Consider the following 17,163-nt stretch of genomic DNA (forward strand, 5'->3'; position numbering starts at 1 on the left):
ACAAATCAGGGATCCTGCATGAGCTCCTTGATGCATGCAAGTGGATCACGCTTCCACAACTCGATGGTCTGCACGATGGGAGTCCCATCCTTATCGAGTACATTTCCAACTAGTTCAAATTCCTCGCATTTCCACTCAGTACCCAATGCAGATGGCAACTCATCTATCTTAGTCAGAAAGGTGCGCTTGTCCTTAAATGATGGTTTGACATTGTCTCGGATCTGGTTTTACATGGTAAGCAATTTTGTTAACATCAAAAGCTGAAATCATACCACTCCCAGCTTTGCGAACCTGTCTATATCTGCTTGGCTAACCCCGGACATCATCAGCCATCGTGCAAGCTCCCATTCCTCACAGGATTTAAAAGGCGCCCACATCTCTTCTCCTTGCTTCTGCTTCTCTTTCTTAATTCTTTCAAACGTAGTTTCACCCTTTCCAGCACCTTCAATCTCAGCGCCAGCATCGGGATAATCCACAAAGACAAGGCTGTCATGACTCCAAGAAGATGGTGGGGTATCACCTTCATCCTCGACGTCTTCAATAGTGACTCGGCATCGCTTTGATGGTGAGGCCATCTCTGATGGTGCAAAATCAGATGCAGGTGAGGGTGGATCGGGCGGAAAGGTAGGCTCCTCAGGAATTGAAAGAGATGGTGATGTGGTATGCTCTTCAGCCTGTTTTGTAGCTGACTGTGGCTTCTTTCTTTTGCCAGTGACTGGAGCATTCCGCTCATCGAGTATATGACCACATGAGGTTGCTGACAGGTGCGAGCGTAAGCCTCTGCTGGAGCGAGAGGTGAACTGATCCTTGCAAACAGGACATTTGAAGATTTTGCCAGACATGATGACAGTGAGCGGGCAGATGCAGAGGCCAGTCCTGCCATGGCGAGACCGATCGTGCGTTCTGGTCACGTTTTTTTTTGTTGACTGTCTCAGATTTTGACATTTGACTCTTTTCATCTGTCTACCACCATCTGCGTGCTCTTCACCATGACCAAGCGGTCCCATGCATCTGGCGGGTCATCCACAGATGGCCAGTCTGCATTGAAGAAGTCTCGTCAAAGCCGTGACTGATCTCAGTGGCAATGTCCAGCTGCCCAACCGCACTCGGGGCAAGGAAAACCGTGCTCTCACAGAGAAGCAGGCAGCAAATGGTACGTCTTTTAGTCTGAATGATCTCTAACTAAGACTTGGATACAGATCAAGCCAGCAAGGATGCAGAGATCGCTCAACTGAGAAAGCAGCTAGCCCGTTCGCAAAGGAGTAATGCACAGCAGCAAGCCCTTCTCAATAATACCAACCGTATGTCACTCATTGGTAGATGCTCAGTACTAATTTCATTGCTAGGTACTGAGGCTCGTCGCAAACAGCAGTACTATGATGATTATCAACGACTTCATGGACGATCACCTCCAGAAAGCGAAAGCGAAGACAATTTCAATGGCCATGGGAGTGACTCTGATGATGATGAAGAGTCCTCATCTCACTTTTTTCCGACATCTGTAAGGCTGTTATCTTGTTCTGGCACCTTTTCATAACACTCATATTCACTCTTAGCTACGTTCAAAAGGTACCCAGTCTCCTGAGCCTCCAAGAATTCGTGCCAAAGGTGCCACATGACCAACAGCAACTATTCCTCGACTCTCATTTGTGCCTGACGGTGATGAGGTCAATATTCGCTACCATGGAGAATCGACGATGATGACTTCTCACGATCATCATTCCTCTCCTCCCCGTTTACCCTCTGCCTCACCATCTTCATCCTCTCATAGTGCTCTACTCACTACTCCTCCTCACACTCAAGTTACTGGTGGAGAGTCTCAACACAGCGACGACGTGACCGCGACTCCAGCAGCACCACCACCATCATTGCCCCCTGTTGGTTCAGACCCTCTGACCAGCTCTACGACACCTCTGACAAACAATCCTTCTGCACCCGCTGCTACACCTCTTCCACCATCTCAGATTACTGGATCAAAAGGAGATAAACTCAGTCACTATGAAGGCTGGACAAAGACAGCGCTGCGCAAGGCTATGCGTGGGTATGAAGGACGTCTTGGGGCCATCAGCATGTGTCCAGATGAGGATATGCAGTCGAGTTGGGCCCAAGAGGAGTGGCGCATCCGATTTGATAGCGACGAACAACCAATCAAGCTTAGCGATGAAATGCTCAAACTGGTAATTCAAAATTTTTTACTCAGATACTTCTACTGATGCTTCTTCTAGATAAGAAAGCGTGGTGTGCGTGTTCGAAGCTTCGTGAGGGACCAGATCAAACCACTCATACACCCTGCATATGGGTTTGTTGCCGGCGCTGAATCTGAAAACACTGTCCGAGAGAACAAGCAAAAATGTATAGAGCTCATGACTGCGCTTGGCTTCTACTACAAGGTGTGTAAACCTGAAGAGTGTTTGCACTGCAGCATAATCATGTTTTACATTTCAGGATGCTACTACACGCACAGGCTATTTTAATAGTCCGATTCTCTTCGATGCCATCAGTCGTGCCTTTTTCTACAACAAAGATGCTCCGGGACTCGCATTCCCTGATCGCTTTAACCCGATTCCCATTCCAGCCTTGGCATTCATTTTCACTGTGGTCAGTCCTCGATGTTCATTTGCCTCAATCTCACCGTCTAATGATATCTTGATTGGCCAGATTGAACACTGCTTAAATGAATGGTCTACCGGGAGCTACAAGGCACTGATCTTCAATGAAACTGAGGCTAGTGTGCGCTACCACGAACACCATCTCCCTGCCGTGAAGGAGTGGGCAGAAATATCACCGGACTTGACAACAGTCTTGCGGAAGGCCTGGTATACGAAAGCAAGGTGATTACTGATCACGAAGCATTGTGTACATATCTGACATCTTGTTCAGGAAACAAGCGGGAGCAGCAGGCCTTCAGACCCCAGCAGCACCTCTCAAATTGTCTGATTCTGCGAGGGACCTGGCATATGAAGAAATGAAGGCAATGGCCGCGGCGCTTGATGAGGAACCGCAAGCGGAAGGCGAAGCCGAGGAGGCAGCGGAATGAATTGGTAATAACTTACAATTACCCGTACTCCAATAGAATGATAGTATTGCACCATACCCTGAAATGTGATGAACGATACTTCGAAATAGCTCTACTGTATCAATATAGTAGTAGGATGAGCATTATATGTATGAATACAGAGGGCTATTGTACATGTGCCCAATTAATATCTATTGCTATGACGTGCTACAGAGGTCCGAATGAGTGGCTACGATCGCTACATAAAGGGGACCTTTCGCATTTGCAATAGGAGATACAGATGCTACTTATCGCTATGTCTAAAGGTCATTTTTTCCTGATGGGTTTGTCAGTTGCATTATGTCTTTGCGCCGCTGGCTCATCCCCGGTATTGCGACTGACGTGTGGTGTCTCAGCTTCATTTTGGGAGTCCAAGTGCTCATCCTCGTCACTCGCCCCATCAGAGAGGGGTCCTGCAAGTGGATTAGAGAATGGTTCTATAGAAAATATGAGTATCCCATGTTGCAATGAAAAAGAATGGTTCATACAGCTAAGCGGATGATTCTCAGCCTCCTGCAGGTCTACAAGACATTTCTTGCAGGTGTCTGCTTCTGCTTTCAATCGCTTGAGCTCTGCATTAAGAGGCAGCCAGAAAATCAGGAAAAACTCCGAAATTGAAAGGAGAATCAACTTACTGGCTATGGCATTGCTTTCAGCCTTATCCAGCCTCCTCAAAAACTCCTCCAAGTACTCCTCATCATCAAATTCGTATTCGTCATTGGCATCCAAGTCTACAGATGTTGCATACAGTGAGTAGAATATCTGAACTCCGGAATGAGACATACTGACCATTTTCCTCCTGGGATGGAATATCTCGTGGCTTTGGTGGCCATCCTCTCCTTGGAGCGTTGTCTGGTCTTGGTTCATCCTTCACACTGCTTGGACATGCCATGCTGCAGGAGACAGAGCTTGAAAAATGAAAAATGCGAGCTATTTATGAAAAGAAGTTCTTTCAGCATGTGTACCCACATTATATCACAAAAAGAACATACCAGACTGACACAAACGCGTCACTATGATAGTAGCAACTAAGCGACATGACTAGGGACAGAATACACGACAGGAGTAGAGAAAGAACAGTCGCACGGGTGAAACTCGGGATGATGGCAGATAACTATAGGGGCTGATGGCAGATAACTTTGGCGGGGAATTGCGTCTTGAGTGAATAGCGTTATCCTCATCGCGTTTTGAGCCACAAATTTTTACTGCATGGTTTATATGAATATATTCAATTTATATATACAAGACTTATGAGGGTCAATGAAGAAACGACCTCAAAATAAATTGTTGAATGCGTGGGGCCCACCTGCCCAGTATGGGCATGGCAGATAACTGGCAGGTAACATGGCGTGGGAACCCAGTGAAACCGGCGGTAAACCCTATTTTGTCTTCAGTCTTCCGCATGATCTCGTTATTTGGACGAGGATCTCCCCGATTTTTCTTCTTTTTCTGTCGCAGCAGTAGCCTTCAGATATTCTCGAGGGTTTCCTGAGGTACCCTGTAGTAGTCGTTCTCGGTGTCCTGTCTTTGGCACAATAGGACTTTGGGAATTCGGTAGGAAGGCTCAGTAACTGAGAGGTGACAGACGCCGTGGGTTGGAACTTGAGCTAGAACTCAGAAGTTGGCTGAGGCCTTCACTCGCCGACTCTTGCTTGAGCTGTGAGGATGGCGGAAATGGCTGCGAACTCGGTGCGTTTTCTAACCTGTTTTCCCTTTCCATATTGAAAGAAATTTGCTCAGTGAATATACTGTACGGTAGCGGGCCCGCCATATGTTGTCTCCTATGTTGACCCCGTCCCAACTCCTCGTGTTATTACTTCTATTCTCCGCGCCAGTAGCCACTGTCTACAGCGCCATCAAGTGCAACCAAATCAATTCAAGGAGCTATATCATCTTCAATGCTGGTTAAGGTCCCGACCACCTCGCTGTGCACTATGCCCGTCTTCGTGGTTTCCAGTATACGACCATTGACTCCGGTGTCGATAAAAGACTCTGCAAGTTGCTTGGTGACGAGGTCCGGATCGGTATGTCAAGGCTGCAACCGGTGGATGAGGATTTGGCTTGTTGTCACTCCTGCGCTCATGAATGGTCTCGCTTGTGATACATCATCTGGGCTAATACCCCAATGGTGACTATCTCCGCCGTGGTGCTACCTGCACGGTTGTTGGTTTCCCAGAAGATGTAACATTGAACAACGAGCACCCCCATTTCCTTCGAGGTAGGCATTTCACCTTGATGTATTGGTCCATTGTCTAATGACCTTATAGAGCGCCGTGATTCCTACGCTGGGAAGCTTTGGACGTTGCCGTTTGGCAAGCGCGTAACAGTCCACTTTGTCTCCGATGATTTCAAGGATTATCTCGGGGTTCTTCTAATTCGTGATGTATTTCATTTTTTGCTCTTTCCCTTCATTCTTTTATTCTCCCATGTCGTACAGTCTATCAATCTAATATACGTCTGTTCTTTCGCATATACACGATTACTTTGGAGAGCCGCTGTTCCCCGTGACAGTTCTCGTTTTTCTGCCGTTTTTTTTCGGCCTCTGAATGTAACTTGCCTAAGGTACATACAACGATTCCGAGGCGCCGTAAGGGTGCGCCTGTTCTGTCAATTTTTACCTATAATTGTGATTGTTCTCATTTATTCTGATATCAGTGGAGAATGTGCTGCGACCTTTAACATGTTATTTGCAATATTACCGGATGTTGTTACTCAAGTACTTCCCCCCCTTCACACAGGGCTCGGATACGCCACGCCTCGCGATGGCCTACCACTTCATTGACACTAGTACTTAAACAGCTCCCATCTTCGTTCCATGCGTTTCAATCAGCGACCATATTCCTGTAGCAATTGAAAGCTAATACGGCAAGGGAAATCACCTTGAAGTGGCACAGGTCGCAGAACGAGCGTTGGTTTTCCCTCAGTCCCAGTCTTTTTTGGAATTAGATGTAGACACAAGGACCGGCAATGTCAATGCCTCTGTGGTCGCAGTGAGTCTTTAGAGCATGCTTTTATGGTACAAAACTAATTATATATCATTCATTACAGTCAAAATCAATGGTCATTATTCGAAGCTGCCTGAACAAGCATAGCCTTTTGACTCGGTTCTTGATTTATTCTGCAGCAAGTCCGCCTAGGTACGTACTTGCAAAATTGTGAATGGAAGGGCACTGAACGTCTTGTAAAGATTTATCGGCTGATTCAGGTTTGAAGACGTCACATTGAAGATTGGCTGTTGGGATAGGGCCAAACGAGAATAAAATTCGATGGCCAGAAGGCAAGAGAGCGCAACAAGATTCAGATACGCGGCAGCCAGATATAATGGGGTATAGTAAGTGCTCCTTTTTACGAACAAATGGCCATGCCGATGATGCATTATATCCAAAAGCTCGTCACAGACATTATCAGGGAAATTGTTCTCCTCGTTTAGAGATAATGTTCGGTATAAACATCACGATATTCGCCAAGGTAAATTTTTGGGGGATCTTTGTATGAAAAATCTCGGATTGACTTTTCCTGTCAGAGTCGATTGTGGGTCAGGATGGAAGAAGCCAAGGATGGGAGCAATGTTATGAATAGCCACTCCGCCTCTTCTTCTATCTCGTTCATGTAAGTGTGGAAATTCGATGCTGGTTTTCATCTTTTCTTGAGTGTTCTTCCTTATTTTACTATCTGTACGTTATCTGAGTCTCCACTTTATGACCATGCTTTCTCATGCTAGATACCACTGAACAATGCCGTCTATTGGTTCCCTTGCCGTTCTATATCAGTGACCCGTGGTTGACGACCTCATGAGTCATGGCAAGAGCGTGATGCGTCATATGGTGCCAAACGGCTTTTTGAAGATCCTTAGCGGAGGTCCGATTTTTGGATCGAATGGGAACGGTTACGAGTACCACCAAGCTTGACCATTCAGCGTCACTCGAAGCACTAACATTCTGAACTTTCATATATGAGCTTCACGTACAAGATGTGTGGTGCTCGAATATGGACAATCAAAACGAGCTCCTGGATTGATTCGGGGAGGAAACACGAGGTGCGGGGAGTACCAACCTTTCTGGCGGTCCTTCGGAACGCTCCACGCTCTCACGGTGTTGTGATTACTTAAAGCCGCCTTCCTCATCTCACGAGCTTTCTTATCCCTCCGAGGTGCCACCACGATGACCATTCAAGTTAAACACTACGTTCCGCCGCCCGTCACGAAAGAGTCATGTACGTACAAAATATACTAATAAAAAGTACTTACATCCTGCAGTGGACTATGCGGACCTTCCGATAATTGACCTATCCAAGAACCCACGTCCCGAAGAAGTGCGCGAAGCTATGCAGAAACATGGATTTTTCTATGTAGTTGGGCATGGTTTATCACTTGCCGAGGTACGTGGTTACTTCTATGTATTTCTATCTCTCACCGATTACACCGTCCTGCAGAACCAGCGAATAGTTGACATTGCTGATATTCCGTTCACTGATGTCAGTGATAGCGAAAAGCAGCAGTACGAGGCGAAAATCATACAGACAGGGTCCTACCAGGGGTATAAACTCCGGCAGTACTGGGTATGTCTAGCCATGTTTACGTCTGGACTCTTGGGAAAGTTGACTTTCATAGCACATCGACAACGGTGTGAAAGATCAAATCGAGCATTACAACTGTAAGACTTGTTGGTAGTGGTTCGCGTTATGTTAATCTGAAATCTTTTAGTTCACCGAGATGTCACCATGCGACAGCACCCCAAAGGCCTACGCCCGTATCTCGAAGAGATCGAAGCATTTATAAAGCATAACCACTTCAATGTTCTTCATCCTATACTGCGGTCGGTTTTAGCATTTTCGTATTGCCCGTCTTTCTTATTTCACAATACAGACTCCTCGCATTAGGTTTAGGTCTCCCAGAAAATGCCCTCGTGGATATTCACGGATACTCCTCTGTCGGGGAAACATATTGTAAGAGTTCTATATTTTTAATCCCCACGGATCGTTCAACATATCAACTAGTGAGGTTTATGAAGTAGTTGCGTCTCCAATGTCCCATAATTCGTCTCAAAGTTCGCTCATCTGGTATAAGCTACACACACTCAGCCGAGGACAACAAAAAGACGAAGAATGTTTGGCTTAAAGGGCACACCGGTACGTGTCTTGCTGTACTACGGTTACATATAACTGATGCCTGTAGATTCTGGTTCAATAACCATCCTGTACAGTCAGCCCGTGTCGGCATTGCAGATCCTTACAACCTCGGGAGATTGGAAATGGGTAAAACATATCGAGAACGCGCTCGTGAGTATACTACATACCGTAAGATGACACCATTACTGATAACTGAAATAGGTCATCAATGCTGGAGATGCACTCGAGTTTTTGTCGGGGGAGGTTTATCGTTCCACAATTCATCGGTACGTCGATGGACTGTGTCTTGACATTTGAGTATTGACCTGCCACCAGTGTCGTTCAACCTCCCATGGATCAGAGGGGGTGCCAACGCCTCGGAGTATTCTACTTCTCTATGCCAGACGATAACGTCAAACTCCTTCCTTTGGTTGACACCAAGGCACCGAGTCGACGGTTTGTGAATGTGGACGCGCCGACCATGAAAGAGTGGCGAAAGGGGAGAGCTGCAGCGTATGGAAAGACGCAGCCGAGGAAGGTAGACGGGGACGAGAGAGTTGAAGAGGAAGTTGTCGCCGGAGTTATGACGAAGCATTATAACTAATGAGAGGTATCCGTAGTTTAAAGGGCCGCCAAAGACGCAAAGTGCAGTGGATTATGACCCAAATTTATCGGTCTTTTATGTCTACCTTCGGAATTGCTTTAACTGCTAGGCATGCCGATTATGTACTTGATATGAGCTGAGCACTAAGGTGTAGTGACCCAAGGAACCTGTAGCGGACTGAGTTGAAGTCAACGTCTTCGGGCCAGAGAAGACATCGTAAGTTACTGCGCATAAAGCGTTAGGCCATGAGCAGGTTTTACTCTGAGCTTTGAAGTCCTGAAATACGAATAAAAAGTGACCCTAGTCGGCAAAAGGAATTCATCCCTGTACACTGCTCGAACGAATCATTACCTGTTGCTAGATTCATCGCCGAGGAGCAGGACTCTGGAAGCCGACGGGGAGGTCATCACTTGCGGACCAATACGACACCCCCCATATCCCATTTGGCCCTGGGATACAACGACTTCCATAAGATGGTTCCCACGAGGACGCAGGCCACCGTTTCTAATACAATATCTCTGAGTCTGCACCTTCACAGTTTTAGTTTTTTTTCACAGCTGGCTGGGATGATCTGAGATTGTCTCAGATAGACTCAAACTGTCCAAAAATCAAAACTGTAACTGTTGACGTGCCGACTCAGAGATCCTAGGTTAGAAACAGTAGCCCGCCTCCGCTTGGTGGCCATCCTTTGGAAGTCGCATATCCTAGTTGGCCATGGGATACGTGGGTGTCGCATTGGCTTCGGTGAGATGCGACATTTCGATTAGAAGCCTCGCTTCCGGTCGGCTTTCAGACGAGCTGCATCTCAACGATGAACCTGGTAACAGGGGATTCGCCGTGCAGTGTACCAGGATGTCTTCGTCCGTGCCGTCGGGGACTACTTTCATTTTGCTCGTTGGTAGTGGAATTTCCGTCCCGTACACAGCATAGTCTATGTCACATCTTTCTTCGTGGCGGTGTCTTCCGTCGAGTCGTACCTGCAGGCGTCAGACGTTCAAATCCATTTAGCCCTTCCTTTTGCTAGGGCTAAATGGATTTGAACGTCTGAAGATACGACTCGACGTGGCAACATCCGTAAGGCGATTGTGATCGACTCAGAGCTATCCTGGACTGAGCGAGGTGGCACAATCTCAAATAGGAAGCCTATATTGCTCAAACAGCATCTTCAAAGGAGATCCCGCCTTGTTTCTATTAGTTAGCTTGTTGAACGAATAGGATAGGAAGAAATCGAGCGTGTTCTCAACAGGCACTACTCACTGCAGCTGTCAAACGCGTCGGGAGAATTTGGTCCTGGATTTCAAAATCGCGAGCGTTGAATGCCTTTTTAGGATGTGATGCTGGTTTTATCTCGCGGATGATTGGCGGGATAACGAAATTGATGTTTAGAGACAAGGGTTTTAATAAATTTGTGAGGCTGGAACCGTCAACGTTGTCAGAACGCAAATCGAAAAAGGCAGCGTAAGAACTCAATACTGGAACCATTTGGTTCAGCAGATCTGGACTCGGACGGAAGTAAGACTACCTTGACGTTGATTCGAGACTTTTCCTATAGTAAATGTGTAAGTTATCTCATCCGCTAGGCTCATTAAGTACTTACCAAGTTTCTAACACACAATATCGGCTACGAAAACAATCACCAGGACAAAAGTCGAAGACGATATCATACCGTAGCAACTTCAAACTGTTCAATCACGTGGCTAACAAAAAGTGTGGATCTCGTTACCCCGAGGGACACATCCCGGTCATTGCCCTGAGATTCATCATCCATTACTGCAGCTGGACTCATCCGAGAGGACAGGACATAGGGGCCGACCCGTACATGACTTGATCAGGTTCACTACGGGCCGAAACAGCGCAGCTCACCGCGCCACCCACGCATCACTATGTAGGGTACGTGACCAATTCCGGAGGATGGCCGCCAAAGTAACGCGGTCCACATTGATTCCCTCCTTGCGACCTCACGTTCACAGTTTTGATTTTGGTGCAGACGGCTGGAACAATCTGAGACAATCTCAAATAGGAAGGTTAGATGTCGTATTCTGCAGACTAAACTAGAATGGTGGTGGTAGTATTAGGATAGGTACTGAAGTGGATTGTTAAACAACGGAATCAGTTGATTGTAATTGAAAGAACTCACGATGTGGTCAATGCGTCTCGTTAATTGCTTGCGGCGATGTACGTTTATTCAATTTGGATGCACGAAACTCGTGGTATTCTTTAACGACTTGGGTCATTATATCCCGCCAAACTGCCGGTAATTCAGCAACAGTACCTTACATACTAGAAGAAACAATGTACCCGTTAGTGTAAGGCATGTTAAACGCCGATTGAATTCCTCCAACGTTCGACGCATGGCGGGGGTACGAAGAGTGGTAAGATAATCGAGGCGCTTGGATTGAGTGACAGTTTTTAAGCTACGGACAATCCATGAGCACGAGAAATCAAGCAAAGACAGACATACAAGGCACGATTCTTCTTGTTCACGACGACGAGTTCGCGACCGTACTCCGCTGCCCATTTTTGCATCTTGTTCGCATGCTAAACCAGTTTAAGCGACGAATCTAAGATCAAGTTGCACATACCTGTTGTAGAATACGGTGGGTTCTTTTTCTCTCAGTCATCAAATCAAGCTGTTGTCAGTGAACGAAAACAAACGATATGTCAACATTCGCACCGGATGAAGCATGAGATCGTCCCCCCAGGATCTGATTTGCTTATACCAGGCGAGTTCCCTCTTGGCTTGCCTCACCAGGTATAGCTTCTTTACCGTAGACGGGTCATAGTATAGGAATTGTAGAATGGGTTTGTACTTGTGAAAAGACCTCTCTTGTGGATTATATGAAAACAAGTATCCCTGTCGATTGCTGAAAGGCAAGATGGTGAGTAAGAGTGAGGATAATGATGCATGAAGGACGTACGACATGAAATGACTGTAACAGCCCGCCTATATCTCCAATCAGCATTGGCCAATGAATCCGAAGCAGCTCACATCTATGCATAGGTATATCATGTACGTCAAGCTGGGGAATGCATCATCGACAGAACGGCCGCAGCTCTGTATGCTGTGAGATTTCAAAGTAAGGATATAAGGCGGCTACTGACAAGACACTTATTGCATCCAGAGTAGAAGAAGTAGTTGATAAGGGAGATTTCGCTGTATTTTCTGTTCAGGGAAGATGGTACGGTGGGCAGGCGCAGAAGATTACTCCTTGCACGAGTCCAACAGCGGTTGCCGTGCTGATCCAATATTGTCTTGATGTTCCTAGATACACTTCGAAGAATGACGAGGTCCAATGGTGCGCACCAAGCAAATATCTGTGACACGTTAGACGCGACTTTAGACCCAGACGACGATGAATTCATACCTCCAAGATCAAATCGAGAGATAACCGCTGAAGACGAAAGTAGTCGGGTGCGATTTGCCGATGGGAAACTGGCATTGTGCGAGGCAGGTGGTGATAGTGTGAGAATAAACACAAAATACCTGTCTGTCACAGTGTTGGTTGATGTCAAGAGCCAAATTGGGCGGAGTTCCAATTCCCTCTTGCTCTGCCCTCTCATGCCAATGGGTGTCATGCTGACTTTGGCGACCATCGAGACACGTCTGGCGCTCTCTTTCTACGAACGATATTGGTTTGACGGCGCCAGATCGACTAGCAGCCCAACAACGACGTTCAAGCTCAAACAGAAACTTTCAATTTAACATTCTCTATAACACCTGCCGCCGCGTCTACAGAGGACTTTTGCCGCACTTGACTCTGCATTTTTGCGAGTGCAAAGCGGTCCTATCTATTCTTTGGTTCAATGTTGTATCGTATACCTGGATATATGCGCGTTTTTCTGCATATCTTGTCTCCAAGTCCGCATTTCTGTGTCACGGTATTGAACGGGCTGACATGTATTCCTTTTCTCCTGATGCGACCTATACTTTTAGCTGGTAGGTGATCGCTATAAAATTTCGACTCGTCTCATTTGCCTCTTTCCCACAGACCACCATCATCTCTATATGACTCTTTGCGAAACCTTCACTACGCCAACATCATGTCCGCCCCTCGAACCGTCACTGAAAATCTGACACCCGTTGTTGGGCAAATCGAGGACTCGACACCTTTCTTCGATGCGAGATGGGAGAGCTGGATGTGATACTCGCCAATGAAGAACGACTTGAGCGAGAAATGTATGCATACGGCATGGTTTAAGTGGCCCTTCTCGGTATGTCAACGCTCCTCTCCTCTTTCACTTATCGCTTTTCTTGAGGCCTGTTTTCCCCAGCCCTTCGCCTTCCAAAACGTATCCCGGACGAGTACTGCAAGAAGCCTACCCTGTTTAGTAGTGAATCCTCGGAAGGTCCGCTGTCTCTCGATCTCGCCTAAAGCTATGCTGAATGTTTGTCCCTTCTTTGTATTGTAGAGCTGCTACGGCTTGTCTTAAGCAAGGAACGCAAGACCGATGAGTACGAGCAGTTGTCCGGAGGTACGTTTGCTGATGCCCTACATCTATCTCTTCAAATGCCATTTTTTCAGAAGCCTCGGCATCAAACTCAAAGCACGCAACGACCGAAGAAGCTGAATAACTTCGTGAGCTACTTTCTTTATTCACGTTTTGTGCTTCTCACGATTTCTTTTCAGCGGCTTCGAAAGCAGAGGAAGATCGCTTCGCCGGAAGGATATCAGCGTCGACTAGACCCATGCTAAAATCCTTAAGGCCGTGGGCAGGCCATTCATTCGGCACATGTCGGGGGCACGTACGATGGATACGAGAAAACTCACTAAGTTGTTATATCTGTTCAGAAGTGGACTTGTGAGAAGGTCTGCGGCAGGGACAAAGCAGACTTGTTATGTAAAGGTACGATTGCTCTTCCATATCTAGCTCGTTGCTGACTCCCATACAGACGATACAACTCCTAGGATGCCCGCCGAGGCGCTTCAAGGACGTCAGGTTCGTCTATTCTCACCGCCTTTTTCTTCTGCTAATGATGCAGCAATTGAAGGGCCAAGAAGTGTCTCATCCAAGGCGTCGTCCACAATGTTGCTCCCGAGTTAGATAGCATTGATTCCAGATTGGAGAAACTGTGTTGTTATAAAGTGGTGACTATCGATCTGTTTCTATGCGCGCGTATGCAATTGTACAGTATCGACACGGACATTGAAACGAATACAAAAACAGATGAATGTCCATATATCTTCGCGTTTGAATTCATGCGAGGGAGACCAATTGTATTCGGAATGGACAAGCGTTTTAAGCGGTCACGGAGCTAGGTTGGGTCTGAGTATGGGACAACAAATATAGAGAACGTGCAAGCTGCGCTCGTCTCTCTTTGCATTGTCTGTCGATGCCTACTCCTCTTATAGATGTTGCAGTCGCGAGAAAGTGGCAGAGAATTTATCGATGTGGGACAAGGGCGTGGATGATAGTACTTCTACGGTAGAGATCCTTATGAAGGCAGATAGTCTCCCGTCTACCTCTGCTCGACGGAATTTCTTCAATGGTGAGATCGTACAATCTCCTTTTGTGTTTATGCTCTGACGACTTCAATGTTTCTAGCTCCTGAAATTTCCTCTACCGTTTATCAATTTGTTTTTCTGGGAACCATCCGAGGAGGCAAATTCAGCATCATATCCCGAAAAGGATGGAGCACAGTATTTCAGGGTACGACAACGGTACAGTGTCAGTACCCATGATATTTTAGGCCAGATAGGGTCTAAATCCCTCAAATTTGACGCGGATGTGAGAACAAGAAAAAGAAGGGTGTTTGGGCCCAGGAAGTCAGACTGACTTCAGTTTGCCAAGCGTGTGTTCATCATGTGATCGCGTCTGGAAAATGCGGAGGCACGGGCCGACATCCTTGTTTTCTCTAAACGCTTGTCCTAACCTGTGTAAAATGGAATGTGGCCGAGAAATATGGAGAAAAATCAAACCGACTTTTCACTTACGACCGCTGCCTTGTTCTCGCTGCCAGTATTACTCGAGGTAGCCACCCGGGATCCGTTACAGTTGCGTAAAATGAAGGAAGTTGGCGTCATCTCTGGAAAGGCACCAGAAATCCATCTTACCCTTCCAACAGTCAGCAGAATCGAAAACCCTCCGCGAAATACCTGCCGCCTTGTTCAATAATCTTCATCTCACAAGTCGGATTCCGCAAAGGGAAGGCAAACTAAGAAGACGGAGGTACCCCAAATGCAGACGAGATAGAGCTGGCGTCTGTTAACGTGAATAAACCCTTGTTCAAGCCAATTGAAAATGGACAGGGTCCCTAGCAGTATCGCCAGAAGGGGGAGGTTCCATTGCTCGTATCCATATAAGCAGGAATGCATTTACTGGTTTTCATGGTATCGCAGGAGTGGACTCATGCCGGGGAACGGTTGGTAAGGAATAACATTCTCTATCGGTGCATTCGAACTTCCGCATTACTGAAAGCTGTACAAGACTTCTCCCCGTTATTCAAAAGCTCCTTCTCTTCATTTCCGCGGGTGTACATCTTACTTGATAAATACTGACCCTAGTTGGAATCACACCGCCTTGCATTACCCGATCTCGCCTGTCTCAGATCACTCCAGTCAGCCAGCACGAAATCAAAACTCTGAACATTGGGACGCACAATTTCAATAACACATCGGGGAACGCAAATCCCACGAATACTCCCATAATTGCCGGGCAATGCAGCGGCTGATCCGAAGGAGACAGGATAGCCTGTCTTCATAAGGACAGTCGTAGAGGCGTCCGTGTGCTAGTTCTGCTGGCACATGGCGGGTCGATGCTGCTAACCACTGATAATCCTGGTCAGTGGAGGTTCGCGAGCTCACCTCGACGGGGATGATGTCTTGGTTGACTGACCCATCGGTCTCGAAGCGTGTCCGGAAGGATTCGGAGGGCGGCTTGTGTCTTCTCCAATTCCGGCAGCGCGAAAGCCACACGAGGAATTGGATGCGAGGCAGACGACCGTCTCTCCACTGCGATGATCTTCCCCTCTTCAGTAAGTCCTTAGTAGCCTGGTCGGAAAAAGCGGTGCTAACATCAAAAACAGAGATCGAATCATAAAATCGGCGAGCAAGAGAAGTTGAACAATTCAAGGTGAGTGTTTCTTTTTGTTCAACAATCATTAATCAAATAAATTTGAAATCGATAAGCGGTGAGTGCCTCTTTGGGAACAGGTAGGGATTTGCTTCCGCGGGTGATTCCTGAACGAGGTCAGACATACGACGTTACAGAATACAGCGAAATCAAACGTGGCTTTTTGGCGGCGACTGCTGAGCACTCAATCTACTTAGTACGTAGTAATCCTAGGTGACAGTCGCTCGTAAAGACGGACCATTAATCCACTCAATTTGAAATCATCAAGCGGTGAATACCCCCTTGGGAACCGATGGCAATTTTGCTTCCACGGATGGTTCCTAAGTAAAATCTGGGGCGAGTTCTGCACAGTTTGGATATATATTTATAAGCGAAGGTGGGATACAGCCGTAGTCATGAACGTGAAAGGAAGCTAAAGAGCATTATCATTTACGCTGGAGATCATCCTATCGAGGGCAGATGGAGAGAAGACTACAGCTTGTCGACGTCGTTTTTTAATCTCGCTTGGAACTGTGCACTGTTATATTAAAGGCGAGATTGGCAACGCAGTGGCACATACCTTTGGAGCCTTCGCCATGTTTCGAGTCAAATCTCTGTCGCTTTCTCGCTACCGCGATCCCTGGAAGAAGAATAAGCGCCATCCGACAACAGAGAAGAGCTAGTTGCACCTGAATTGTTCTCCTTTGCGGACCTGGATTCGGCGTAGCTTCGCGACCGCTTCAAACGTCGTTCAAGTTTGCCTGTATGCTGATGAGCTATTGAGAAAAAGCGGGAAAAATGCGAAACATAGTACGTGTATCTGCCTCCGCGTTGCTTGCTACCTCTTTCGCCCGTGCCAATCTTGACATGACCGCCTCCAGCTCTCTTCTGTATACCTCTTTCCGACCAGCATCAGCGTCAAGGAGGAAGAGATTGGTAGAAAATCGTCGGACGAGGGCCTTGGAAGCAGCAGTGAAGTCCATGGATGATATGTAGGGTAGTCTGCGTAGCGATGGTGGTTCGGGTTAAAGCCCTAGCTGGATGATGACAAAAGACACGCGTCATAGCGTTGGCAGACGACCAGAAGAAGTCATTATGTAAACCTTCCGCTGCTTCTACTTACCCGTCATGGCTGCCACCAACAACGGAAAGCTTCACCCTGACGGTGCCCGCGCCCTATTCCACGAGATCAAGGAAATTACAGACATCGGCATCGTATTCGCAGAATGTACCCAGAAATAAGCGCATACACAGCAGGATCTTATCCAGAAAGGTCTCGGGAGAGTAGCTGCGAAAACTAAGGAGGCGCTGAAACTGAAGCAGGATGAAGATAGGCTTACTGAGAAGC

At 47.0% G+C, this 17,163-nt stretch overlaps 5 protein-coding genes across 5 annotated transcripts; 3 read left to right on the forward strand and 2 right to left on the reverse strand.

Moving 5' to 3' along the window:
• Nucleotides 1–5: 5 nt before the first annotated feature.
• EV420DRAFT_1642987 (uncharacterized protein) lies at nucleotides 6–842 on the reverse strand (the record flags this gene model as incomplete). Its single annotated transcript, XM_060477437.1, has 2 exons — nucleotides 6–221; nucleotides 273–842. The coding sequence occupies 2 exons, from the start codon at nucleotides 840–842 to the stop codon at nucleotides 6–8; spliced, it is 786 nt and encodes a 261-aa protein (XP_060330915.1).
• Nucleotides 843–1,370: 528 nt separating this feature from the next.
• Nucleotides 1,371–3,167, forward strand: EV420DRAFT_369091 (uncharacterized protein). The gene is made up of 6 exons (XM_060481874.1): nucleotides 1,371–1,501; nucleotides 1,557–2,177; nucleotides 2,226–2,390; nucleotides 2,446–2,598; nucleotides 2,659–2,831; nucleotides 2,881–3,167. Exons 2-6 carry the CDS (start codon nucleotides 1,698–1,700, stop codon nucleotides 3,035–3,037), a joined length of 1,128 nt encoding a protein of 375 aa, XP_060330916.1. The 5' UTR covers nucleotides 1,371–1,501; nucleotides 1,557–1,697; the 3' UTR covers nucleotides 3,038–3,167.
• A 4,014-nt stretch (nucleotides 3,168–7,181) lies between these two features.
• Nucleotides 7,182–8,824, forward strand: EV420DRAFT_369259 (Clavaminate synthase-like protein). Its single transcript, XM_060481875.1, has 11 exons — nucleotides 7,182–7,267; nucleotides 7,311–7,432; nucleotides 7,487–7,612; nucleotides 7,665–7,707; nucleotides 7,758–7,869; nucleotides 7,920–7,999; nucleotides 8,051–8,066; nucleotides 8,121–8,182; nucleotides 8,229–8,332; nucleotides 8,384–8,448; nucleotides 8,498–8,824. Exons 1-11 carry the CDS (start codon nucleotides 7,216–7,218, stop codon nucleotides 8,763–8,765), a joined length of 1,050 nt encoding a protein of 349 aa, XP_060330917.1. The 5' UTR covers nucleotides 7,182–7,215; the 3' UTR covers nucleotides 8,766–8,824.
• A 1,944-nt stretch (nucleotides 8,825–10,768) lies between these two features.
• EV420DRAFT_1764274 (uncharacterized protein) lies at nucleotides 10,769–12,291 on the reverse strand. The gene is made up of 10 exons (XM_060480772.1): nucleotides 12,131–12,291; nucleotides 11,868–12,080; nucleotides 11,755–11,820; nucleotides 11,684–11,709; nucleotides 11,440–11,629; nucleotides 11,348–11,395; nucleotides 11,227–11,303; nucleotides 11,064–11,179; nucleotides 10,903–11,013; nucleotides 10,769–10,848 (listed from the first exon to the last, which is right to left on the reverse strand). The coding sequence occupies exons 1-9, from the start codon at nucleotides 12,203–12,205 to the stop codon at nucleotides 10,910–10,912; spliced, it is 915 nt and encodes a 304-aa protein (XP_060330918.1). The 5' UTR covers nucleotides 12,206–12,291; the 3' UTR covers nucleotides 10,769–10,848; nucleotides 10,903–10,909.
• Nucleotides 12,292–12,917: 626 nt separating this feature from the next.
• Nucleotides 12,918–14,879, forward strand: EV420DRAFT_1479868 (uncharacterized protein; the record flags this gene model as incomplete). Its single annotated transcript, XM_060469611.1, has 9 exons — nucleotides 12,918–12,942; nucleotides 13,038–13,112; nucleotides 13,176–13,238; nucleotides 13,394–13,509; nucleotides 13,556–13,610; nucleotides 13,673–13,703; nucleotides 14,117–14,253; nucleotides 14,310–14,414; nucleotides 14,725–14,879. The coding sequence occupies 9 exons, from the start codon at nucleotides 12,918–12,920 to the stop codon at nucleotides 14,877–14,879; spliced, it is 762 nt and encodes a 253-aa protein (XP_060330919.1).
• Between the last annotated feature and the right edge of the window lie 2,284 nt (nucleotides 14,880–17,163).

This window comes from Desarmillaria tabescens (genome assembly GCF_030435595.1).
Source record: "Desarmillaria tabescens strain CCBAS 213 chromosome Unknown EV420scaffold_17, whole genome shotgun sequence".
Lineage (NCBI taxonomy): Eukaryota > Fungi > Basidiomycota > Agaricomycetes > Agaricales > Physalacriaceae > Desarmillaria > Desarmillaria tabescens.

Bases quoted from the DNA above. Each gene is read 5' to 3' on its own strand.
- EV420DRAFT_369091 (XM_060481874.1), top strand. From the start codon at position 1,698: ATGATGACTTCTCACGATCATCATTCCTCTCCTCCCCGTTTACCCTCT. The intron at 2,391-2,445 runs GTGTGTAAACCT...TTTACATTTCAG, and splicing joins CGCTTGGCTTCTACTACAAG to GATGCTACTACACGCACAGG. The intron at 2,599-2,658 runs GTCAGTCCTCGA...TTGATTGGCCAG, and splicing joins TGGCATTCATTTTCACTGTG to ATTGAACACTGCTTAAATGA.
- EV420DRAFT_369259 (XM_060481875.1), top strand. From the start codon at position 7,216: ATGACCATTCAAGTTAAACACTACGTTCCGCCGCCCGTCACGAAAGAG. The intron at 7,433-7,486 runs GTACGTGGTTAC...ACCGTCCTGCAG, and splicing joins ATGGTTTATCACTTGCCGAG to AACCAGCGAATAGTTGACAT. The intron at 7,870-7,919 runs GTCGGTTTTAGC...TTCACAATACAG, and splicing joins GTTCTTCATCCTATACTGCG to ACTCCTCGCATTAGGTTTAG.
- EV420DRAFT_1764274 (XM_060480772.1), bottom strand. From the start codon at position 12,205: ATGCCAGTTTCCCATCGGCAAATCGCACCCGACTACTTTCGTCTTCAG. The intron at 12,081-12,130 runs GTATGAATTCAT...AACGTGTCACAG, and splicing joins CTCTCGATTTGATCTTGGAG to ATATTTGCTTGGTGCGCACC. The intron at 11,710-11,754 runs GTGAGCTGCTTC...TTGGAGATATAG, and splicing joins TGATATACCTATGCATAGAT to GCGGGCTGTTACAGTCATTT.